The sequence below is a fragment of the Rhipicephalus sanguineus genome, chromosome 3 (assembly GCF_013339695.2).
Source record: "Rhipicephalus sanguineus isolate Rsan-2018 chromosome 3, BIME_Rsan_1.4, whole genome shotgun sequence".
NCBI classification, from domain to species: domain Eukaryota; kingdom Metazoa; phylum Arthropoda; class Arachnida; order Ixodida; family Ixodidae; genus Rhipicephalus; species Rhipicephalus sanguineus.
Window position 1 is genome coordinate 174,254,050 of NC_051178.1, and position 26,273 is coordinate 174,280,322.

At 44.2% G+C, this 26,273-nt stretch overlaps 2 protein-coding genes across 7 annotated transcripts in view; both read left to right on the forward strand.

Annotated features, from left to right (window-relative positions):
- The window catches only part of LOC119387696 (kinesin-like protein KIF27), a 124,227-nt gene that overhangs the window by 46,764 nt on the left and 51,190 nt on the right, over positions 1-26,273 (forward strand). The window lies entirely within an intron of this gene.
- On the forward strand, positions 9,446-24,936 carry LOC119387697 (uncharacterized). The gene is made up of 6 exons (XM_037655178.2): positions 9,446-10,667; positions 12,763-12,830; positions 16,482-16,615; positions 17,899-18,205; positions 22,221-22,312; positions 24,156-24,936. The coding sequence occupies exons 1-6, from the start codon at positions 9,471-9,473 to the stop codon at positions 24,236-24,238; spliced, it is 1,881 nt and encodes a 626-aa protein (XP_037511106.1). The 5' UTR covers positions 9,446-9,470; the 3' UTR covers positions 24,239-24,936.

The following is a 26,273-nucleotide window of genomic DNA, read 5'->3' on the forward strand; positions in this document are numbered from 1 at the left end:
TTTTTTTTCTTAAAAGAACAGCATCAAAACTGCAAGGTAATAACGTTTCGTCAACTCAAGCTATCCGTAGTATGTGGAGAAAATTTGTCAGACCTACAGCTACAATAGCTTCTTTGTAGCGTCTCATCGAAATCTCATTTCCATGAAATTCGAAAAAGGCGGTTGCGGCTCAGTGGACACTTCAAAATTTTTTTGAAGAAGGTGAAATGTTTTTTCATGAGACTAAAAGTGGTTTTGTGGTCTCGGGGGCTCGGACAACAAAATATATTTTTTTCGGCGAAATTACAGGGGATCGACGGACATGCACCAACGTTGTTGTCAGAACACATCCTCCAGCATCTTTATGCACAACACGCTACATAAGCATTGGTCTCAGTAGTTGCAGACCTTCGCAGTGGAACAAAATGCAAAGGAGTGAAATTTACCAAATGTGAGCAGCAGTTCAGCTGGAAGAAATGCATAGTATGACCCAGATTCACCTAATGGTATTAAATTCAGTGTATCATGAATTGTAGATGATGTGCCCTCATCTACAATTTGTAATTAACACTTTAAAGTGTTAATTTCCCCTGCACTATTTCCTTTGTTTCAGTGACTGACAGAAACGCTGGTATTGCCAAGAGAAAAAGAAAGGGTCACTTGCAGTGCTTATCTATCTTGAAAAAAAAAAATAATGTCACAGACAACATGCAGGCAAAGTTTTGAAATGCATGTGTTAATTTGACATCAAATGTAAACTGCTGAACCCTGGTTAGAAGTACTAGTACATGTACTTACATGAACACACCCTGGAGTTGGTGACAGTAGAATGCAGAAATGATGTGGTAGCTCAGTGGATATAGTATTTCACTGCTGAGCTTGATGTCGAAAATTTGTTCCCACTTATGGCAACCCTATTCGAATGGGGATGGAATGCAAAAACTTGCATGCTTTGATTCATACAGTGCATGGTACAGAACTCTAGGAGCTCCGAATGGAGACTCCGCCGCTAGAGAGTGCTGCGTAATAAGATTGCGATTTCTGCACATAAAACTCGTTATTTAAAAAAAATTTAGATGCGAAGCAGCTTATGAACGAGGCCTGTCCCCCTGACATAACCAATGCCCCGCGTGCCACTAGATGTATGAAAGAAAGAAGAGAATGAAGTGTTGGCACGAGAGGAAAGCTCGCGCATGGTGTCGGAAAGGAATGTTTGCCTGACGTATGGACGTGCGGTAGAGCACTCGCTCCACTGCAACGCATGTTCTAGTATAAATCGTGCAAGGTACCCTACATGCGAAGCAGCTTGTGAACGAGGCCTGTCCCTCCGGCGTCTCGTCGGCGTAGCCAGTGCCCCAGCCGATCCGGAGCGGCGGGCTCGCAAAGACGAAGCGAAACGGGCGCGTTGACATCGCAAGAGCCATTAACTTTATACTTTACGGGCCACAAGGCCGTTATACTCAAGGGGAAATGTTCCCCTGAGCTTAGTCATGAAAGGACCATGAACAGTGATGAAGATAATAAAACATTTACAGAAATCTAAGTCTACTCATGGCTGCTTCGCATACTACTCGGGGGTTCCCTTTACGGGGAGATGGTGGGATTTTTTTTTTTTTGTCCCAGATTTTCAGCATGCATGGCTCACCATGAAATCTTATATTTCACAGGTACTGACTAACCTGTGCAGTCATTTTGATGCTTTGTCAGGTGGCTAAAAACTTGTAGCACTCTGTCATACTTTGGCAGAACAGCATGAACTTGTTAAGCTTCCTTCAGAACTAAAACTTAAGTCAATTTAATAGCAAATTTTTGCAGTGTCCGTAGGAGATTTTAAGTGCATGTGATTTTATGGGAACATCAGGGAGAACTACGATTAGTTCTCCCAGATTCCTTGTTCAAGTCCATTAGTGCGTTGTAACGAGTATCATAAACACTTTTGAAGGGATTGTGTAAACTGGTGTGTGGTATTGAGAACAATCCTGCTCGCAAGTTGTGATCCATTCTTGTCACAACTGGCAGGTCACTTTCTTAGAAACAGCACAGCATCATGTACTGAACAGATGGCAACAGTGTTGTGCTGTTGGGTTGTTAACAAATGCTTGTCAAGAATAAACCAAGGAGTAGTCTTATTTTTCGTGCTGTCATGCAGTGGTTAAATGTCTGCTTTTCTGTTCTGAACATTTCAGTGGGAATCAGCCTGGCATGTTTCTCAAACCCAATTATTTCTGTTTTACAGGCTTGCTGCAGCACCACGTGCGCCGAAAGGTAAGTGGTGCTGGAAACATTTTATTGCAGAATGAAAAGCATGGAATGGTAAATGTATTAAGATTGCAGTGCTTATATGACTAAGCAGCTTGTAGTAGCGTTGCTTATAACTCTGATCGACATCTTGTTCGTAAACTGATAGTTCACCAAACACTTATACTTTCAAAGATTCTGAAATACCAGGCTACTGTTAGCGTACTAAGGCTCGTATTGCTGGACAAATACTCCCCCCCCCCCCCCTACGTCACTGGTAAATCTGACACTCTCCTCCTCTCACATGTTTTTGTCAGTTGTGCATTGTGTTCAACTGCAGTTACCATGTATAATCCTCAATAATAAGTGCATCACAACATCTGTTCTTAACGAGCCTTCATAGGCATTGAGTTCTCCGATTTAACTGCACCTATTGTGGTTGCTTAGTGGCTAAAGTATTGCGCTGCTAAGCTAAAAAACGTGGGTTCAACTCCTGGCCATAGGGTGAAATGCGAAAAAACCCACATGTTTAGAAGCACAGCCGCCATAAATTTGGTTAGCCAGTTTCCTTTCTCATTGCTTCTGAACAACATTGTGCATGCGCTGCACTCGTATATTTTAAGTTGGTCTATAAATAAAAATTTTCTGGAAACTCCAGTGTTATCTTGGTCTTTTCGTATGTGTGCATTGCTCCTAAGGTTCTTCTTTAATCCTGTGCGAAATAATATTGTCGTGAGTCCCTGTCATAAGCTCCATGTCGGCACCATTTGATTACCCGGTACTGTAGTTTTTAGGCTTGAAAAGCCATGTCAAAAGACCCGACGTCCTGTTTGCAGAATTGCATCCCTGGAGAATGAGCTCAAAATCCTGAGGAAAGAGCGCAAAGTTCTGCGAGAGTTTAGTACACTGGAACATTTAATGTGCCAGGTAAGTGTACAGATAGAGCTTTGTTTGATGCACTGACTTGCCAGCGCACCAAAGGTATTACTTGGGTGATTCCACGTAAGATCGAACAAACGATGGCTGGTCGACCTCTCAAATTTATTTCAAATTTTTATATATATGATTGCCTGATGAGTGGAAAGAAGAGGTCCGCAATTTGTTTTGCCGCCAAAAATTTTTTCGAACCACAGGAAATCAATAATGACGAAGAGGTGGAGTGGAGCGCTCATCCGCTCTGCTGTTTTGGCCAAATTTCATTATGAATTGCACAAAATATATTAAAGTTAGGTAGCTGAAATTTATTTACCTAAATATATGCATGTTTTTGCTTCTGCTCAGGTATTTTTAGTTTTTATGTGTAGTGTAGATGTTTTTATAAAAAACCTCAAAAATGGCCCAATCGGCAAAATTTTCTTTACTTTGAAGGTCTTTATCTCAAAAAAGCCTTGTAGCAGAGCGACAAAAATTCTGCATTACGTTCTTCGCATGCTTATCTACCAAACTGCCAAATCTCGTATTTATATAACTTTTCAGTAAAGAGATATGATCGGGCTAAGTTCAAGAAAACACCGAACAATGGAAACTTCTGACGACAATTAAAAAAAAAACATTTTTTTTATTTCTTAAACTTTGTCCACTTATTCTCCTCCACATCAGCTTTCACAATCATTAAAAACATGTTGCATAATGTCGTTGCACTAATAGTTACGGCCCCTCCAATGAGACCCTTAGGCAAGGATGGGCAATTCCAACTTCTTACCCAGCAAGTGTATAAAATGCAGGCAGGATTGAATTTCTTTTTATTAAAAGGTCAGCAGGTACCTAAAAAGGTGTCGCCGGCAATGAAGACGTTAATTTTGAAATTATTTGGTCACTGCAGCGGCACCGAGCGCGGAGCTACCGAGTAGGCGCGCGCGCACCCGAGATGCTCGTTGTAAGAGACGGCGCAGTGAGAGCTCGTTCTCGCGTCCTCAGACCGATTGAGTTCGAAACAGCAACACCTCTCGGGTGACTTCAACGCATGTGCACTGGAGCTTCGCTATTCTATCTGCCCTCTGTTCGCATCTCAGCTAGGCGCTGATAACACGGCGGAGATGGAAGCAAGATGAAAACTCTATAAGGGAGCTATGAGCGCTCGCTTCACGCACGCTGCTGCCACAGAAACTGTGCTGCGCCAGTTGCGATCAGTGGAAAGCATGAACGTGGCGCTCCAGTGGCAAAGCAAAATATGGATTGTCAAAGAAAAAAGCAAAACTATCGGTAACCGGATGCGCTTGTCTATATTAGATGTCGGCAGCAGACGGCGTGAACTGGCCGCGCGTTCGGTGCGCTGTTCACACTTCATTCGGCGCGGATAGTTCTTGTGCTTTGCTCTTACTCTACTCCTCCTGTGCGTCTCATGACGAGAAAGTATAGCTCTGAATGAGTCTATTGTGGAGACTACCTTTCGAAGCACAAGAAGCTTAAAGGAGTACTGACACGAATTTTCAAAAAATTCGGATTGTTGCTCTAAATAAAAATACTGGTGTCGAGAAACGTAAAACGACTATTGTGGTGCCTGGGAATGCATCCTATATATTTTAATTAGCGCCACCTTAAAAAGACACTTTGTTTCGATATCGAGGGGGTGGCTTCTCAGTGTCGTTTCATAGCAGTGTGACATCACGGAGATACAGAAATTCACGACGTACTAGCGGGAAATCCGTCATCTGCTCGTGGTGCAAGACAACGATGAGTGAATTGTCGTCCAGTGACCCTGACAGTGATTTCTACGATTTAGGCTGCATGCAGGACGCAGAACTCGCGAACTCGGAGGAACTGTCTTGACTTGTCGGGATAATGTCCTTGCAGTGTGGCTGGCTTGCAAATGCTCAGCGACAAAAACTTCAAAGTTAAATTAAAATATTTTATACGTGTTCTCCGACTCCAGTGTGTGGACAGCGTGGACACTGCATACCAACGAAGCAAAAAATGTCCCTTTTGCGATGTCTCAAAATCGTGTCAGTACTCCTTTAATTATTGCAAAGAAGCCAAAATTTCGCAGAGTTACCGACCTAGACATAAATGCTTTGAAGGAACGTTTAACGCCCGAAAGATCAGTGACTGTCAGTGAGACGGACTACTTGTGCTACGCGTGCTTTTGCTACCACTGCAATGAAAGATCTTCACGGAACGCACAGTTTAACGATGACATTCTTATGCCCCCTGAAAAAGAAATCGAGGCAATTAACCAGATCACTGTGACTACCGGTGCACGTGCGTTCAAGTCACCCGAGAGGTGTTGCTGTTTCGAACTCAATCGGTCTGAGGACGCGAAAACGAGCTCTCACTGCGCCGTCTCTTACAACGAGCATCTCGGGTGCGCGCGCACCTGCTCGGTAGCCCCGCGCTCGTGGCCGCTGCAGTGACCAAATATTTTCAAAATTAACGTCTTCAGTGCCGGCGACACCTTTTTAGGTACCTGCTGGCCTTTTAATAAAAAGAAATTCAATCCTACCTTCATTTTATACACTTGCTGGGCAAGAAGTCGGAATTGCCCATCCTTGCCTAAGGGTATCATGGGAGGGGCTGTAACTATTAGTGCAACGACATTATGCAACATGTTTTTAATGATTGTGAAAGCTGATGTGGAGGAGAATAAGTGGACAAAGTTTAAGAAATAAAAAAAATGTTTTTTTTTTTTAATTGTCGTCAGAAGTTTCCATTGTTCGGTGTTTTCTTGAACTTAGCCCGATCATATCTCTTTACTGAAAAGTTATATAAATACGAGATTTGGCACTTTGGTAGATAAGCATGTGAAGAATGTAATGCAGAATTTTTGTCGCTCTGCTACAAGGCTTTTTTGAGATAAAGACCTTCAAAATAAAGAAAATTTTGCCGATTGGGCCATTTTTGAGGTTTTTTATAAAAACATCTACACTACACATAAAAACTAAAAATACCTGAACAGAAGCAAAAACATGCATATATTTAGGTAAATAAATTTCAGCTACCTAATTTTAATATATTTTGTGCAATTCATAACGAAAGTTCGCCAAACAGCAGAGCGGATGAGCGCTCCACTCCACCTCTTCGTCGTTATTGATTTCCTGTGGTTCGAAAAAATTTTTCGCGGCAAAACAAATTGCGGATCTCTTCTTTCCACTCATCAGGCAATAATATATAAAATTTTGAAATAAATTTGAGAGGTCGACCAGCCATCGTTTGTTCGATCTTACGTGGAATCACCCACTTATAATTGCTTTGTTAGGAGACGATGCTCCGTATAATCTCGAGCAAGTGGCCCCCCAAGATCACAGATAGTCTAAGAACAGCAATGGGAATATGTGTGTGTGTGTGAGGGGGGGGGGGGGGGAATGTTTGGTCATTAACCAAAATTAAAAATGGCTGTGGGGCAGTCACGACAAGTAAAAGGAAAGTAGCTAGCCTTCCTGTCAAAAGCATTATTACTTAACACTCATTGGCAGTACAACCTCGTTAATTTGGAAAATTGGATAATCTGGTCTCATTTTCTAATGCTAGTGAGTGTATGCATTATTAAATGGCATCAAATTTTCCTTCATTCGGACCATTCTGGAGGCCTCCAAACTGAATCTATCACCCTCAGAGTGCACTGAGAACAAGGTAGTGCTAGTTTCCAACAAAAACAAAGTAGCAGAGTGCACGTTGCCATAAGCTGTAGTCATAAGCATTAAACATACAGGAAACGTGTGGTGGTTTGTGCAAATCGCAAATCGCTGGAAAAGTGATGGGGACATTTGCACTAGTGGGTGCCCTAGTTTGGAATTTCATGGGTATGTGCAAAAGTGATGTTAGTCTGGCTGGGCTTAGCGCTTCACTTTCTAGAGCCGCTGCCCACATTGCTTGGGCAACCTTAGCAGAGACAAACGGCGAAAACATTCGTAGATGCACTGTGAAGTTTGCTGGTATTTGCTTGTCATTCCTTACCTTTGCTTATTGGATGAAATAGCAAAAGTTGAACGTTGATTGTTAGCTCTGTCAGGACCTCTGTTTGCGTGGCGTGATGTTCAGAGGCATGGCTCACCATAAATTGTTTGCATTATGTGCAGTCACAAGCCGCACGCTGAGGCCGTTCACACTGCAAATGAGAACTTGTTGCAGCGACAGAATTCAATTTTCATTTTCGGCAATATCAGTGCCGTGATCCACACACAGAAGCCTCGAGATAGTGAATTTTCTCTGGTGTCTTCAAAGTAGAGGTGTTGAGATATCCAGAGTCAGGTGCAAAAAAGCATGGAGTGGGCACCAGGCCAGTCAAGAAATTAGAATGAAGTGACATTTTAAAACATCAGAGAATTTTGGTTTGGTCTTCACTTGTAGAGACAATTACCGCAGCTTTATGGTAGCATAGCTTAGATGTGTACTCTTAGGCAATTTACAGCAGCAGGGTTACGACCCATATGTACTTGCGTAAGTAATTACGTATATCGGCTATTTCCTTGCCTAGAAATGTGAAAGTGCACTGTTGCTAGTGGCCATCTTTGCTCTTTTCGAACTGCTGGACGCTGATGAAAAGCATACTAACAGCCTAGAGGGGGTTGAAGTTATAAACGTTGTCGGACCACCTTTGTTTGGCATGTCCCTGACTTCCTGTACACTTGCAGCAGCTCTGGTGGTTAAACAACTATATACGCTAGTCGTAGAGCATTTTGTCTTGTAATTGCGTGGCTTCCTGAGACTGAGTATTTTTGTTACTTTGAGACAGGCAGAGCAATGGCACCTCACCCTCTTTGCGGGAGATGCTGAATGCTACTGTGGATCATGACGATTGACATTACTACTTTTGTTATAAATTGCGGGCATGTGCTGAGTACAGCTGTCTCTACTGCCCATGATAAAGGAACCATCGTTTCCTCTGCAATGTTTGGAGGGAAGATGCAGTGCAATGGAGGAGAGAGGACTGGTTAATTAGCTTCGTTGTGGGCTGGCTAGATCAAATCAATACTATTGCCAATATATATGTATGCAGCATGAGTAATGCCGTTAGGTGCTTGATAGAATTAATATTTTAGTTTTGATCTGCGGAGCAGAGCTGAAAAGCCACCGAAGTCCTTCCTTATAGGTAGTTTATCAACACTATAGTCAACATCGCATTTGTACTGTAAAAAATGGGATTCATTTACTAACAATATCTGGTCGTTAAGCTTGAAGAAAGAGAACTTTTTTGTGTTTGTTTCCTCTCTGTGATATAAACAAGACTTCAGGTGCCTGTTATACATTCATAGAAAAGGTTCAAGACCCCTTCATCATTGTTTTTTATGACCGGGCCCAAAACACGTGGCATGAACTGCCTCCAGTGTCTCTCCTCGTGCCCTTTAAGTTGAAGGTTACGTGTTACTGTTAGTCGTGCTTTCATTGAAGGGTATTTTGAAAAGTTCTTGCAGACTTTAACTATTGTGACACGGTTTTATAAATCTGCGCAGACATCTCGGCGGCCTGTTTCATCAGAGAAGCCGGATCGAGTGGAACGTACAGCATTGGATACACCATCTGAATCCATGCATATGTGCCTACGGCATATTACACCTGGGAAGGCAAACCAAATGGCGAGCATGGCACCCACTCGTATGAATGAATGCTGCATCCAGACCCTATTGGCATCTAGGCAACAGCTTGAACGTGGAAGCCGTACGGCTGGTGCTTTCTTTAGCCCTGTGGTTGCGAGCCCTCCACTGGCAGAGCACGACGAAAGCTCAGAAGACAGCTCCACTAGTCCGGACTGTGGTAAGACTGGGGAACATATACAAGGACCAAGACTACGTACGCCAAGGGCTGTGCTGTGGACACCCAAACATTCTCCAGCTGTGTGCATGAACGGCACTCCCATTGGCCAGTCAAAAACTCTGGGAAATCGAAAAGTGTCCGAGCAATTTTGCTTTGCCAGAGCGACACAAACTGATGACATGCCATACCTGCAGGCACCACCGCAATCTATTCAGACAGAAGACAGTCGTGTGTCACAGCAAGTCCAAGCACCTGCAGTAGATGCAATGTGCCAGACTGACTCTGAGGATGCATGTGAAATGCCAAGGCCAGTAACAAATAAGCTGTCCGAAAATTGTGTTGCTGAGCGCCTAGTAGATGGCTCAACATTGGTGGATGTCGGCTACCACGCGAAAAGTTTCATGAGCTCTACAGGAGTTCAGACAACAGGTCCCTGCTGCAAGATACTTGAAAGGGCACCTGAAAGACCTGAGCTCACAGATGCAGCAATCTCTTGCTGTCTCTACTCTCAACAATTTGTTGAGTTTGGCGTTCAGACTGAGCCCTACCAAAGAGAATTTAGTGCCATGGAGCTGACCAAGCAGGAGGCTCTCTGTGTGCCTGCTTGTGTCAGTGACCAGGTGCCTCTTGTGAAGAGTCGTTTTTTGCAGGCTTGTGGTGTTCAAACCTGCGTAGTCACAATGGACAGCGAATCACAAGTGAGTGTATCTTTAGCTGAGGAATACAGGACAGATTTTGAAACCCAGACAGTGATGCCAGGTGGCACTTGCTGTGGTGTCCAAGCCATTCCAGACACTGACGACTATGCATCACAAGTAAGCACATCATTGGTTGAGGAATATAGGAAAGATTTTGAAACCCAGACAGTGATGCCAGGCATTACCTGCTGCAGTGTCCAAGCCATTCCAGATGTTGAAGACTATGCCTCACAAGTGAGCAAATCTTTGGTTGAGGATTACAGGACAGATTTTGGAGTGCAGGTCATGGCAGAGGTGCTCAGCTGTGCTTCACAAGTAGATATGCAGCTCACCAGGAAAGAGGCCACAGATTGTGCTGTTCAGTGTGAGTTGCTAGTGCAGAACAGTGAAAGGGAAACACCAGCTTCCAAAGTTGTAGACTGTGGGGTGCAGGCCACATTACTGGTACGAGAGTGTGCAACACAAACACAACAGTGCCTTTGCGATCTCAAAGATAGCAGTGTGCAAGTCATGCCATCTGTGCAAGACAGTTCAACACAAGATGAACCTGCTAGAGGCGACATGTCACATTGTAGTGTGCAGACTACGCCGCGCTCCTTCTGTGATAGCTCCACTCAGTCAGACTGCCAAGTTCCTCTATCTTCAGGTGTCTGCTCTGAGGTGCAGGCTGTTCCAGTGGCAAGAAGCTACGTGTCGCCGGTGAAGGCATCTGAGAAGTCTCGGGACACATCTGCCTCGAAATCATCTAATAAAAAATTTGCCAAAGATGGCAGTAGCCAGTTTAACATGTTCTCTGTCAGAAACATTTTAGCAGGTAGGCCTGGAAGTTTGGTGACGCCAGATGTTCCAACACCTTCTACAGCAAGTAGAAGCACAAGGCGTCAGCTGTTTGGCCAACCTGGCGGGGATCTTCTGGCTGCCCTCAAGGCTAGTCAACGTAAATTCAATGAAGAGGAAGGCTGTGATTCCTTATCGGCTGGTCACCAAAAGGCAGCAGACTATACTTCTCCGGCGCTGCCAACTGCAGCCTTTGGAACAAAAGCCTGGCTCCGTCAAAGCGAAACGGTAAGGACCCTTGCCCAGTGTAATGGCAAAAAGGGCATAAGCATTGCCGCTTTTGCTTTTACAGCAAGTGTAGGTGTTTATTATTATAAGTAGCAAAATCAACACTGAGCAGTCTAGTATAGCAGAAGCTCAAGAAAGGTAGGCACACCAAAGCTCAGGTCTTCGTCCTTTTCACTTCAGGTGCCAGGTGGCTGCAGTGTCTCTTGCGCCCTTTTAGGGGCGAAGCACCTTAAGACCTCACAATGTCCGTCCGTCCGCCGTAGTCTACAGTCGAAGCGCAGGTGCAAAACAGCTGTGCATAAACAGTCTACAGAGCGAGCATAGCACGCATACTGTTTAAAAATAGACCATACTCAATTAACAGGTGAGAACATGTGCAAAACCGTCTACAGGGCGCGCGTAGCGCTCCCATGGTCCCAAAATAGACCATTCTCAGGCGTGTCGCCGCACTACCTCATCTTTGCCACCGATCAAAGAACCATTGGCTCTACATTTCACGGACCACAAAGCAGTTATAATGAAGGCAAAATGGAATCCACAACTGAACACGACATACGTGTTATGACCAATAAAACATTCACCATGACATTAAAACTGTACACACACGTTGTCACTCATTTACATGCGCGAGTGGGCAATGTCACAGGAGATTCACGGTTACCGAACGATCCCTAGTGCTTCGCCGTTTTTAGCATGCGATCATAACACATTCTTTTCAACATTTGTTTGGGTTTATGTGTGATATTGGCTGCATCATGCTCATCACATAAACTAGGGGAATAACTGCTCATAACAGCTCAGACTTTAAAGTAACAAATGTTTTGTATTTTTATGTTGTATTCTGCAGAGAGGTTATCTGTTCTGCATAGACTACAGGTTTACTTGAATTTCGATTCCTTCACTACAGTCAGTTGGTACTTGATTTGACATCGTCGTTGTCTGTTTTGAAATATTACCATTTCTTTGGCTTGCATGATGGATTCTGGATGGGTGTATGTTCGACCTTCTGGTGTGATGTCACCCACCCAAACCCACCCACATGTACACATGCACAGGCACACACACCCAGAGGAACATTAGTGCTGTGCATATGTACACCAGATAAACACAAAGGTGTTCCAATGGTAGGATTTGAGCTGCGGGCCTGTAGTAGTGCCAAAGCCCCGGGCTTTAACCACTATGCCAAAGGCCTGATCACTATGCAAGCGCATGTGTTCAGATGCCTGGCGGGCTTTCGCAACTCTGATATCTTCCTCAGCAACATCCTCCATGCAAGCCAGCATGTTGCAATGCTTGGTTCAGTTTCACAATACTGAGGTAGTGTCATCAGGTCAGCGTTAAGGCTCATTCACACCTGAGACTTGGACCTGTCGCGCGACCATTTGCGACTGGCAACCAACAAACTCACGGCGACCTATGTTCACACCTGAGTGAGACATATACCCGTTGCCATACCGAATTCACATCTGCTCTCATGTGGCTCATGTTGCCATTGCCCTCTAAATATGCTGATGTCCTTTTCTTGCACATGTGATTGGTTCTGAGGTTTACGATTGCAATCGTGCGACTGAAAAATCAAACAGCGAGCGACTGAGCCAAAGTAGTTTCTTTGTGACTAACTTGGTCGCGCGACCCGTGCTAGTGGCAGGTGTGAATGAGCCTTTACACTATTCGCGTTGAGATGCTTGACTCATTTTTACGACGCTGAAGGAGTCGTTGAGTAGCTGCTATGCCATTCGCATTGACAGTGATAATTCATAACAGACAGTTTCTGCTGCAACATTTTTCTCCACTCTGTGCTCTTAGCCGTTCATGTTTTTGGTATGGAAATTTGTCCCACCTGTTAAGTCTGTCTTTGCTTGCCTTGTTTTATTTTTTTCCGTTTCCTTTCCTTTAAAGTGTTGTTTGATATCCTTTACTCGACTGGTGAAATGAAGCAAATTTATTTTACTTTTGTCATTCTTTTCTTCTTCTGCATTTTTATTTAGGTATTCTTTCTCCGTGACTTGAATAATTTTCTTGCCCGTGGTAGTGCCTCTTGCACTTGCTTGTCACTGTATTTTGTAACCGTGAAATGCCCTATCTTTACTTGCAGCTCAAAAAGTCTGCCCCTGTCCAAGCAGACATCTGGAACACTCAGAAAATGAGCCTCGTGGAGCATCGGTACATTTATTTCTTTATCCTTTGAGCCTGTCATCTCATACCTGTAAACCATTGCAAAATTGCATTCCTCGTAGCATTCATAAGCTTTTTAGTGAACCAGAGCCGCTAAATCAATTAGCCACTGATGACCACCTCAGCGTCATTATTATAGCATTGTCCTAAAAATTAAAATGTCGCCTCTGTTGGTGCAAATGAGGGAGTAAAATATGTGCCGTGAAGGAAATTTATTACGAGTATAATTTATAAAACGGATCGCCATCACAGTGGCTCAGTGTTTATGGTGCTGCTGACGCAAAATAAGAGTTCGATGCCAGTCACGGCAATCGCATTTTGATGGAGGCTAAATGCAAAAGGCCCACTGTGCGATGGCAGTGCACGTTAAAGAACCCCAGATGGTTGAAATTGTCTGTAAATCTCCACTATTGCGTGTCTCGCAGCCTGAGTCCCTTTGGCACATTAAACCCCACAAACCAACCAACCGAATGTAATTAATCAGCAATGTGGTAATGAAACTAATTTGCCTGTTTTTGCATCAAATTTGGTGAAATTTAGTGCAGCTATGTAATTCCTTGTGCTGATTTCAATAATTGTTATGAAGTTTTGTGGTGTTCGAATATTTTTAATCATACAAGCATAGGTCGGCAAACTCTCTCATGAGTCGACTCACTGAGACTCACTCCGACTCACTCGGACTCAGATCAAGCCGCGAGTCTGAGTGAGTTTGGGTGAGTAATATTTTGGTGAGCTTGAGTCAGAGTGAGTCCGGTTGAGAAAAATTTTAGTGAGTCTGAGTCCGAATGAGTCCATTTGAGGGAAGTTTTGGTGAGTCTGAGTCCGAGTGAGCCCTAAGCGCAAAATATATTTCTTGAGTGAGTCTGAAAGAGCTCCACACTTTTTTGCCGACCTGTCGTTCTATCTACACAACTTCAGCATTACTATCAGCGTTATGTTGGCTCTCGTTTATACTCCCGCAGACTCGCACAGTACTTCAAAGCACTAGCATTCATACGCCAGCTCAATATTTATTAATCAGAGGTGTTAGGAATGTAGAGGGGGGGGGGGGGGTTAGGGGCAGGTTGACCTCTCCTCTTGCAAACTCTTTCAGAGGAAATTCTTGATAAAGATATCTCGTGTGAATCACCTCTTTCAATAAAAATGTCCTTACTGGATTGCAGCCACTGATAACTCATATCTAGAGGTTTGAGATCAAAAGTGCTAAGTAGAGCACCAATTATGAGAGATATTGGTGTTGAAGAGCATTGACACCATGGTCAAAAAAGCCAATGATACGCTAACGGACTCGTGAGTCTACTCACTCACACTCGGATAGAGCCGTGAGTGTGAGTCTGAGTGAGTCCGAGTGAGTAATCTTTTGGTGAGTTTGAGTCAGAGTCAGTCCGGCTGATAAAAATTTCAGTGAGTCTGAGTTTGACTGAGTACAGTTGAGGAAACTTTTGACGAGTCTGAGTCTGAGTGAGCTCTAGGGCAAAATATATTTCATGAGTGAGTCTGACTGCGCTCCACATTTTTAGCTGACCTATGCATACAAGTGTCCTGTAAATTGAATATTCAAGGTTTGAAATATCCGCACACCCCTAATTACTGCAGTTTCAAAGCGTATTGTAGAAAAAAGGACACCATTTCCACAGTGCATTAAACAAAATTTGCTTTCTTTTGGAAGCAGGTGTTATATGGTTCTGTACTCCAGCTTTCTAAATGGAAGAATGTCATAAATTTTAACTATAGCCGTGTGTTTAACGTTTCATTTTATTTAGACTTAAATTTTAGTGCTTTTTCTTTTTTTTTCTCTCTCTCTTTCTTTTGCAGGTGCTGTTGCTTGCATAAGTGGTGAATCTTGTTTTCAGTATCATATCACACAACAAGAAACACACCATTTTTTTTACAGTGAAAGCTGTTATGAGATCACAACAAGGGCTGTTTTTGGCGCCGTAGTTGTCCGCCACCTCCGCCGGTGTCCGTAACCACTATCGCTCGATATAAGAAAAAAAAACGAAACAAGAAAAAAAATTCCAGGATGAAATGGGGTTCTAACCCGGGCCCTCTCCGTGGGAGCCCAGTGCTCTACCTCAGAGCCATGCCTGTGCTTGAAAATGCTTTGCAAAATGACCCTATACAGGCTTCATGTCGAGAAGGAACCACATTAACATATGTAATGTAGCGTGGTAGAAGAGTAAAATAACAACCAAGCGTCACACAACGCGAATTCTGTAACCAGGCGTCACACAATGCGAATTGCGCAACAAGTGGGTTACTGAATGCTTCCAACCCATTACAAAGGGCTGTGCCAAAATTCTTCATCATCAGCCACAGCATCAACAAAGTGCACATAATGCCTTACAGGTGTTTAGCAGGTGCCACAGTTCTCCGCAGAATGACGAAAAATTGCGTAGTGGCTGCTTCCCTACTTCACAAAAATTTTGATGATTTATAGCGTAGTGGGTTCCTCGCAAGTGCACCTCTACTGGTTGCCAAGGAAGCCCATAAGGCTCCCATGATCCATTTCCTCGGGGTCTCAATGAAGTTAATTCCCCTCTCTCTATCTCTTTCTCACGTTAACGTATGTTAAAAAGCGTGGTGGGAGAGAGAAATAACGACCGGGCGTCACACAATGCGAATTACGCAAATAGTGGGTCCTTTAAAGCTTCCAACCCATTACAAAAGGCTCAGTCATAATTCTTCATCGTCATCAGCCGTCACATAAAGAAACTGCACATTTGGTACCTCGCCTCTCCGCAGAATGATGAGTAATGTCGTGGTGGGTGCTTCCCAACTTCACAAAAATTGATTTGTGGCGTAGTGGGTATGTTGCTAGTGTACTTGTATTAGTAGCCACAAGAGAGTTTATAATGGGCTCTAGAAATTCCGCTCTCTGAGCTTTCACTGTGACTGTGCTGCGCTTTCCGCGCAGGCCTGGCGTTTTTTTTTCCACTGTGCCCCTCCAATGAGTTGACTTTTGTTTAGGCATGTGCGAATATTCAAGTAGTTCGAGTATTCAAACGAATGTTGTTGTATTTGAATTTGCTTCGACACAAATTAAAATTATTCGAAATGAACGAATAGGCACATATTAGACCCCATGTAACCTTCCTGTAAAGATGGTTTGACTGCAGTGTAGGAGTGCTATGCCGTGAAAATGCCTATTCAAGAAAAGACCGCACTGCCGCGAAGCCCCACTTCAAGGTTAAATTAACATATTACCCTCACATCGATTAATTATTTTGTAAGTTTAAAAGCTGGTTATATGGGCTAATACGCTCTAAGTATAGTAAATTCTAAAACATAACATGTTTTACCGATTATCACTGGCGTCCTACTGAAATTCAAGTCCTGCTATTTTCAGTTGCTTCCACTTTACTTCATACCAAAAAGAATGACATTCGCACATGCCTTGTTCCAATTTTAAAAAATATTGTGCAGGTTAGATGGGTCATGACAAATAGGCTCATTTTTCTTTGTAATATTTTATACACTATACTATTCAAACTATTCAATTCGAAATTATTCGACCATATCGTTATTAACTTCGAATTTGCTTAGAACCTAAAATTTACTATTCGCAGAGAACTACTTTTGGTCAATCACACAGCTGTGTAATAGCAGTAATCTGCCAATGGTTGTGGTTTTACGCAGCATGGACCAGTACAAGAAAAAATTGCAAGAGTGGGAGTCTGAGTACAAGCTTCAGCAGAAAGCTGCCAAAAAGCGGGAAATACAGCTCATTGCTGTAATCAGACAGTTGAAGAACAAGGATAAAAACTTGACAGGTATGTGACATGTTTAACCCCTTAAGCGCTTATGATGACCAGAGCTCGTCATGAGCAAACATCACTTCTTTGCTTATAACGGCCTAAACTCGTCATGGCTCTTCAGCAATGCTTCAAGAGGCTTTTGACGAGCCCAGCTCGTAAAATAGTGTTTTCTTATTTAAAACATAGATGGCAGCATGGTTTCCGTGATTGACGCCTTTATTGAATGAGAGTATGCACGCTAAACGGCGATATGCGCACCTTGCGTTTCCCATGCGTTATAAACAAACATGGTGCAGTGCCGTGCTTTTAACGCACCCACAAGGGTGGTAGCCTCATCTAGTTTGTATTGAAATATCGAGGAATGGTACATTTTGTCCATGGGATGTCGAATGGAACCCTTACTTCCTGGAGTTGCCGAAATTTCTTTCGCAATACACATCAAATGCCCCAGGTGTGGGGTATTACCAGGCCCGCAGGGGGGGGGAGTGGGCTAGGGCCCCTGGCACTCCCCCACTACACCACTTCCCTGAAATTCTGATGGTGGGGGGTGTTTTACCGAAAATAAATAACGAAAATTGGTGTTCTTCAAGGCCATCAGCAAGTGCGCCCCCCCCCCCCCCCCCCCGAAAAAAATTCCTGGCTACTGGCCTGGGTATGACGTGACAGTGTGAAATGTGATGATTAAAGCATTTTTATGTGTCGTAAAATGTTTTCACAAGTATTCTTCTGTTTTGAACATGTTACTGAAGCATTTCACATCATACAAAAATTTGTCACTTTTCGAACAATTTTTCGTAATTTAATCGGCACTTAAGAGGTTAACCTACTAAGGCGCGTAGAATGCCTAGGAACATAACCACTCGGCAGTTTTGTTCTTTTGTTCTTGCTATGGTGGCTGCATGTCTACAAGCGTGAAATGATAAATCACCCACTTAGATTTAGGTGCATGTTAAGGAGTTCCAGGCTGGTCAAAATTAATATTGAGTCCCCCCCTCCATATGGCGTGCCTCATAATCATATCGGAGGTTATGGCACGTAAAACCTCGTAATTTAATCAGTGACTCGTACGTTACAAACATGAAAAAAATGCATAGCTAAATATTTGAATTCAGAAAAGCACTTCCATGCATGTATGCAAGAAAAAGTACTAGTACCTATAGCACAGTGTTATTCACAGTGTTTGGAAGTTTTCAACATAACAATAAACGGATATTCCCAAATGTTACGTCCAAAAGATTTTATCTTAACGTTAGAACTGAACATAAGATTAAATACAGTCTTCATGTTTTGACCAACAGTTACACCTCTCTGTGTAAGCTCGACTGCAACAGCAACCTTGGCAGGGTGCGAAGCTCAGCAGCCACCTGGGTCCGCCGCAGCCAAGACACTGGCCACCACCGAGTCCGTCGCATCCCTGGCTCAGCGACTCAAGGCAATGACCCCACGTTCACGGGAAGGGGCCCGGCTCATCCACTTTGTCCAGAGTCGCAAGGAACAGGCCCTTGCAGAGGAGCTGCAGATGGCACAGCGCAAGGCCTCCCTCTCCTTCGAGACCCAGCGACTGGGATCTGCTCAAAGGAGACAACAGCCATGGGCTGAGCTAAGGTGGGTGCTTCAATCGCTTCTGAATAGGACTGTGTGTTTTTGGATAAATCCGAAAAAATCCGATAAACACTCGCCGGTGAAATTTTTTCGATTCGAATATGTACTCCGACTTTAACGGCGAATATGATCCTGTTCTGTTCTTTCTGGAAAGGGCATGTTCTAAGCGGTCGTTAACACATCGGCTCGGTTTGGCCAATATAAAGTTTACCTCACATCAACAGTATATCGTAGACCACACCTATCGCACATTTAACAAAGGGCTTGTCACGCACGGAGCGAGAGACGTCAACATATTGTCACGAGGTCGTGACGCTGACGAAGGAAGCAGGCGGCGTGACCAAAATGAAACTTTTTATTTGGCCGAACTTGTGGCTGTGAAACGGAAAGTCAACCTACAGCAATACACGCTGTACACTGATAGCGGCTAACAGAGCGTCGGTCATCGATAATCTGACAAGTGATGAAGCGCGTCAGCATTTATACATGTGCCGTCGAATATTCCAGTGTTATCGCTGGTTGTCTCGAAAGCTCTAGAATAAGCTCGAGTGTTCGCGTCTTGCGCGCAATCTTAACAAAACGATCTACAATAATCTCGAAGCTTCTCGAACTATGAGGCGCCGTTTGCACTGAGCGTTGCTGACAGTCTTCGTGGGCGAAAACCGAATACAGCAAAAGTGATAAGAAACGCACATGGCAGTATGTAGGGCTCCCGGGAGCGCGAGATGATATCTTAATATGTGGTCCCCTGGCAGCACTGGGGCGCACCAGACGCCATCGAATATACTATACAGACCTCGTAAAGTGTGCTTGCGTCTATTACAACAAGCTTTGAGGTTGTAATACGCGCAAACGTATGTGTTTTGCATTTGAGTAGTATTTGTGCTTGTGTGTATAAATGCATTTTTGCATTCAAACCTTCCAGACAACTGAAATATGCTTCGTGCATTCTGATGTTTTCATGTTCAGGTACTGATTTCATCTGAGACATTGGAATATTGAGAATAATGCAAAATTAAACTCCAAATTTGGGATAATTGAGGATTTATGAAAATAAACTCCGATAAACGCCGAATTTCCCCCGAAAAATAAACTCTGAAAAAGAGCGGCACACATCAGAGAGCAAAGAGGAGTAGCCGGCTAGTTTAGTCCAACCGTATAAAAGCATGGAATGTCTCTGACTATATTTGATATTCAAGACAATTTCGTTTCGTATGTGCATGTTGCAAAAGATGTCGCATATATCGCACCTACCGTAAAAACCGGAATATAAGTCGGACCGGAATATAGGTCGACCCCCCAAACTTTGAATCTGCAAAAAAGAAATTAAAAAAAATCGCAAAGTATCGCGGCGCACCCTTACCTTGATAAATAGGCGGCACAACCAGCTGCACTGTGGTGACATTTCTTTTTAATTGGACACTGATATGTAGTCAAACGCCAGAAGGTTACAAAGTGCTGTCACTCAGACTCGTCCGAACTTGAGTCGTACGACGCCTGCTTGTCACTAGTAACGTCCCAGAGTGCATCGTCCTCCGTTCCATGCAATGCGTTGCTGATGCAGCATTTGCGAAAAGACTTGCGCACCATCTCTTCCAGGAGAGATTTCCATGCTGACGACACCCAGCCACAAACGGTCGCGAGAGGTGGACATCGTAGGCGGCCAGCGGGAGTCTTGGGATTGTCACCCAGCATCCACTCATTGTAGAGCTCGCGCACGCAATCTTTGTTGAGCACTACCTCCAGTGGCTGGAGGATTGGTGTTAGTCCCCCAGGGATCGCGACAAGATTCGTCTTGCCATCGGACAGGGCTCCCTTTACATCGGCCGTGAGGTGGCCTCGAAATGAATTGAGGACCAACATGCTCGGTCGCTGAAAAAGCGCACCGGGTCGCTGATTCCACACGAGCTGGATCCATTCGAGCATGAAGGATTCATTCATGAACCCTTTTTCCTTAGCTCTCACGATCACATCCCGAGGAAAGTCTTCTTTCGGTAGCCCTTTTCTCTTGAAAATGATATAAGGGGGCAGCTTCTTTCCATCGGCTGTGCACGCGAGCATCACTGTAAATCGTGAATGCTCGTTGCCCGTTGTCAAGAGCTTCACTTGCTTTGATCCTTTAGCAGTCACAGTTGTGTTCGAGGGCATATCAAACCAGATCGGAGTTTCGTCAGCGTTGCCCATGGGTCCCATCATGTAGCAACGCTGTTGACGAAGCTGTATGACGAAGCACTGATACTTGACCAGCTTGTGATCGAAATCTTCGGGCAGTTTTTGGCACACGGAACTACGCCGCCGCAGCGCAAAGCCCTTCCGCTTCGCGAGCCCTTGAATTGCGCCCTCCTGAGCCCAGAGTCGCGCGCTATCTCGAGAGCTTTCACGCGGATGCACTCCGCTGTCACGCAGCTAGCGACCTTTCACGCAGCTCCCGGATGAACTCGGCGAGTAGCGTTTCCATTTCGGGCTGCACTGCAGTCCGTCCACGAAACAAAGTTTTTTTTTGGTTGCTGCAGGATGTGATGCGCTGCTTTTGGCTCCTCCAGTATCGGACGCTTTTCTCCGATGCACCGAATTCCCGTTGTGCCGCCAGGTTGCTGTGCGCTTCGGCATACTTGATAACTTTTTTCTTAATGCCTATCGTAAACTGCCGTCGGCTACCACTCATTTCTGAAGGAAACAGAAAAATAAAACCAGCGGATAACCGAAGCAGCCACACTTGACAGAAGAAAAAGCAAAATGGCATTGCCCAACGGTGCCGCCAGCCTGCTGCTGCTGATGCTCACGATGGCAATGGAGGCTTCTGACTTCAGCTGCCCATTGTTGCAAGACTTCCTTATTTTTTTCTGCCAATGACTGGTATATAAGACGAGAGCCCAGTTTTTTAACATGAATACGTACCAACTAGCTCAGCTCCTTGTTATTCTAATGTATGATGAACTTGTTTTGCCATGTTCTCCCCCCCCCACCCTTTTTTTTTTTTGACAGCCAGGTCTTTATTCTTCCTCATGACAAAGCTGAATGGCCTTTAGATTCCCTCCGATTTTCTTAGCATGTACTATATGCAGAAATAATCATTCTCTTAACAATGTTGCACAGGCAATGTAACGTGTCGGGCAGATAGGCAGTATCTGTTAGCTACGACATGGCGCCAAGGGAGCAAGACCGAAGTCAAGAAACTCAAAGAACTAGGTGACCTGATGAAATTGGGAAAACTTTAAGGCGTAAGAATGACTTCAGTGATGCGTGACGGGGTTAAGTGATTGCTTCTTGCTTTCAATTGTTTTCCTTGGTGCAAATGAAATGCAGGAAATTTGAGAACAGTTTCTTAGGAAAGCTCACTTTTTCAAAAACTGTGCAACAGTTCCTGTAATCTTTACATCGGAGCACTTGTATACTGCGCTTGCACGAGGTCTTTAACTAGTTATGTACCAACTAGCCCGCCTTTCGCCGCTTCTCCAGTCGTTAACTACTTGATTTAATGTATGTCAAAGTGAGTGGAAGTGGCTTAAGAAAGCTTTGTTTTAATTATTAACCGGGCTTCATGGCAAGCTAATGCAGAAAAATTCATTTTTATATAATTTTTGTAGTTATCAAGCCTCCTGTCGCTGTGAAGAATTTTGTTTTTCTTACTGGAAATAGAAATCTACTAATAGAGCTGAAATTGCTTGCTCGGATGTATAGGTAATTAGTTATCAGGTGCACTCTTTGGTATCCCTCTGTTTTCCTTCCTAAGCATTCAATGTTAATAAAAAAAGTTAAAAGGGATGCCTACATAGGCAGACAACAAAAGCACTGCACAAGTGCTTGTGTTGCTTCTCTTAGTAACCACCTTGTATGTTTCATGCTATTTTTACATTTCATTAATACTGTGTGACAACCAGTCCAGACTTATTAATTAATGGAATGTTGCTTCCTTACAGTCCACATTTTTAAAGGCTGCTAGGTCCGTTTCCATCGTTCACGTAAAGTCTGACGGCAAAAGTACAGTGGTATGAGACACTCCGTGCACTTTTTTTAGCTCGCACACTGCAGGTGCTGGACCGCGAAGTCCGTTAAAGGAAGCAAACCAGGAGATTCCACAGGCAAGTCCCCCAAAGACTCCCATAGATGGTACGTATAATTTGGCTTGTGTGGCAGTTAGCAGGCTGCTTCAAATGGCCCCTGATTGCTTTATCTTCAGTTATGACATTTAGTATAGAATTCAATGACCATCCAAGATTGTCTAATTGGCATGTTACATGCATTGCAGTTGAATCTTGCTGCAGCAAAATTTCCTCCATAATGAAAAACTTTTGGTTCTCCGTCCACTGCCTGTAGGAAACAGCATGAAAATGGTATTTGACTTTTGTGGTCCCCCTGTAGTGTCCCTATAGACTAGCGGTGTTAAACTCACCTCAGCTAGCGGGCGGCAGTCGCAAAACTTTGTCCCACAGGGGCCGGGACAGTGAAGATGGCGGGAGTGGGGAAGGGGGTAGAGAAAGTTTGAACAAAACGTCACCTAACTGTGCCACTTGAAAGAACGCCTTTCCCAGATCCCATATATGGGTCATTTCTGAATCTGAAGGGGATTTGACGTCGGGTTTCTAAAAAAACCGATACTGATTTCCACAAGGACTCAAATCTGGATGCTGGTTTTCACGTGAAATACGAGTTTTCGTTCCACGATGATGTTTCCACTCATAGTGACCGTATGGGGTGCCTCACGAAAAAAAATGCTTGAGACTAGTTCCATCTCTGAAGCTTACCCGAACAAAGTGCTATTACTTGCAGTAGGCGAGAAAATAATGCGAGTACTATTTAGCCAAGTCACAGAACTATTCCGTGTGAAGCCATGGGCTGCTAGCGAGAGGCCCGCAGGCCGCATGTTTGAGACCCCTGCTATAGACCTTTTCAACAGAGAAGGATCACCTCCTTTCTGGACTGTTGTATGGAGCACAAAAGCTGACGTCACAGCTTTGGTCGGCAGTGCATTTTTAGGGGGTCACGCATATTAGCAACAGCTCAAATGTGGGGATCATGGCGGCGCCCAGGGAGCCTTTGTTGACAAGGTGCATAATGTATAAGCTGAAAAGACTCAAGTAGGATGGAAAACTGGGCGAGTTGGTGTAGATTCATTGCGGCTAACAGCGCGAAACACGTATGCACGATGGAACTAGAGTGTTGTGTCCACTTCTAGTTCCATCGTGCATACGTGTTTCGCGCTGTTAGCCGCAATGAAAAGACTCTTTTGCTGCGCCAATAGATCAATTCCGTCTGAATCCACATTACCGTCACAGTGATCACTGCAATTATATGCCACACCATTGTGTCTGTTAATTTTATAGTAAACCTCTGATCGCTTTGCACTTAATCTGTGTGAGCATTACGTTGCCATTTTGGCTTGGCTCATTAAAATTGGCTTTTCATCAACATTACTTAGACCTGCATTGTGACCATGAATGGGCATATTTGATGGAATACAAAAAATGTGTAATAAAACACCTGTGTTGACACTTGCCAGCTCGGGACCCTACGTTTTGGCACTCCCTCTGGTTCGCTCGCTCGCTCACCTCTTATGTTGATGCTTGTAATGACCAATGTATGCGCGCAGCAGATGTCTGAGCACTGAAACGTCTCATTGTTTTGCTCCCGTGTGGCTACCTTCTGGGTCATGGTGCCACAACACAGAATTATCTCCGGAAATGAAACATAAGCTGGCCATTGAAAAGCTGTTATATTGAGTTAGGTACTTAGCGTGCTCCAAGGCTGGGGATATCCCTTCAGTTGTTTTGAGCTACCGGACCTACAGTTAATGTTGAAAATTAGTATTTCGGAAAACGTTCGGATATCCTTTCTGAGGCGGTGTGGATCGAACATTCTCGTGTTTGCTGCGGTAGATTAGGCTTGTTCCATTTGCAACCCCTATATATTCTGGTTCCTACAAGATGCCGCTTCTTTTTGCCCATACTTGCAGAAGGACGGGATGACACGGAGTTTTGGTGTCCACCCATGAAGTTTATCCTGGACGACTTGGAGAACTTAAACTCACCATTGTGAGCGTAGTTGTCCTTCACAAAGGGTGTAGCGATACTTGCCCTGCTTTAGCATGCATCATTTTAATCAGTTTTAGCATTTTAACTCTGACAACCCCAATTAAATTCAATGTTTTATCAAAAGTTTCAGACCACTGCACATGCCAACAACTGCCACTGGGCCATGTGGCCTCAACGTGTTAACACTCCGCATGATTGGCGACAAAGCTTTTGGAAGCATGGAAGGTGCAATCTATGTCGAACGTGATGAAGTCTTAGACAAAGTGTTTACTGAAGACTTATGAGAAGCTTTCATATTTTTATTTTTTCATTTCCATAGTGCTCTAGTGTGGGAGAACGGTCACACTTCCCAATCTTTATGGTTCAAGGCATGCTGCAGCAGAAAGCCCATTGCGAGTTCTCTTCACTCACTGGAGTGGCCTCGCAACGTAACCTATACACATGCTCATGACAACCCAAGTGGGCGCATGCCATAGTCGGTAACTTGATCAAACTAAATGTGGCTGTGATACCTAGTGATAAATGTTGTAAGATAGCAAGATGAATTCAAAGTCGGCTTGCGCAGGCACTAGTTGCTTTATGCATTTGTGTATAAATACGAGTGGATTTTGTAGTCTTAATGCTTGTCTCGCTGTAGCTCGGTTACTATAGAATAAACCATGCAATCACTTCTTGCGTAAAGGAGACAGAATTCAGGCACTTTGTTGGAACTTTTTTAATGTTGTAATAAACTTGTTTGAAAACAAAGCATTTGAAGTCCTTATTTTTCTCATAACCAGAGGATGACCTTTAATGTGGCAGCATTTTGATCATGCATTGTGTACTGCGTATGTACCGTAAAATCCCAAGAGCCCCTACTTACGGTGAAGGATAATCTGACAAGATTTGGAGGGCTTTATTGAATACACATGTGTTCACTGTTTTTATTCGCCCGACGAGGGCGAATAAAAACAGTGAATGAAACAGTGAAAATGGCGGGAGAGAAGGCGGCACATACTTCAAATGTCCCAAGAAAGGGACGGGGGAGCTTGCTCGGGATTTTACAGTAGTAAATTTTTGCACTAACAGGCTCCTACCAGTTCTCACAATGACCCTTTCGTACTCACATTCAGATAGTCTCATGTAAATCTTCAAGATGGTTCTCAAGAGATAAATTCTGTGCTGTTAGTAGGCATTAAAGGGGTCATGAAGCACCCCTTGGGCTGATTGAAAAAACACATCCTGCGGAAAGCTGACACGGCTATGAACTGCTCTGCCAAATATTACAGTCGTGCGCGCCGCGTAATGGCCACAAGCGGAGCGCGAAGTTGCCGTTTCCCCAGGCACCCTCTTTTCAAACAGAGGCCGGTTCTCACTCTCGTCGGTGGGCGGGGCGTCGGTCCGCTGTACGTCGCAAGAGACATAGCATGCTTATTGGCCGATAGCCGACGTAAATCGAGAGCGGCGTTCGGACAGATGCGCTTCTTGCCGCGGGATGCCGCCACTTGCCGGCGCCGCACTCCTCAGTACACGGTAGCCGCACTCGCGCAAGCGAATCACAGTGGGAGAGCGATCGCGTTTCATGACGCGCGCTGGCGTAACTTCTTTCCCCCATGCCATCCCTCCCTGTCTAGCTTCCAGTGCGCTCGTCGGCACGAGAAAAGAGAGAATACGCTGGGAGCGTGCGCCAAACCCCGTAACTCCGCTGATTCTTGACGGATTCGAGAAATTTTTGCGGCAATCGATTCGGGAGGCAGTACACTCCGGTACAGAGGACATTAGATCATTACTTGGAAAAGTGGTTCATGACCCCTTTAAGAAATTAACATAAATTTTTTACTGCATGACCGGGACGGCAACCACCTGGAAAGCATTTGACTCTTATGGAGCTGTTTCATTTCATATTGGCTGCCTTATGGCAGAAGGATTTCTAGAGCTTTTAGCTTGCTACCTGGCTTCTACTTTCTAGTTTTGACAACTTCCATACATAAGTATACTTATCTTGGGTTGTGTGTGGTACCCCTTCTAGCAAATACCTCTGACTGCTTGCTTCTGCAAGA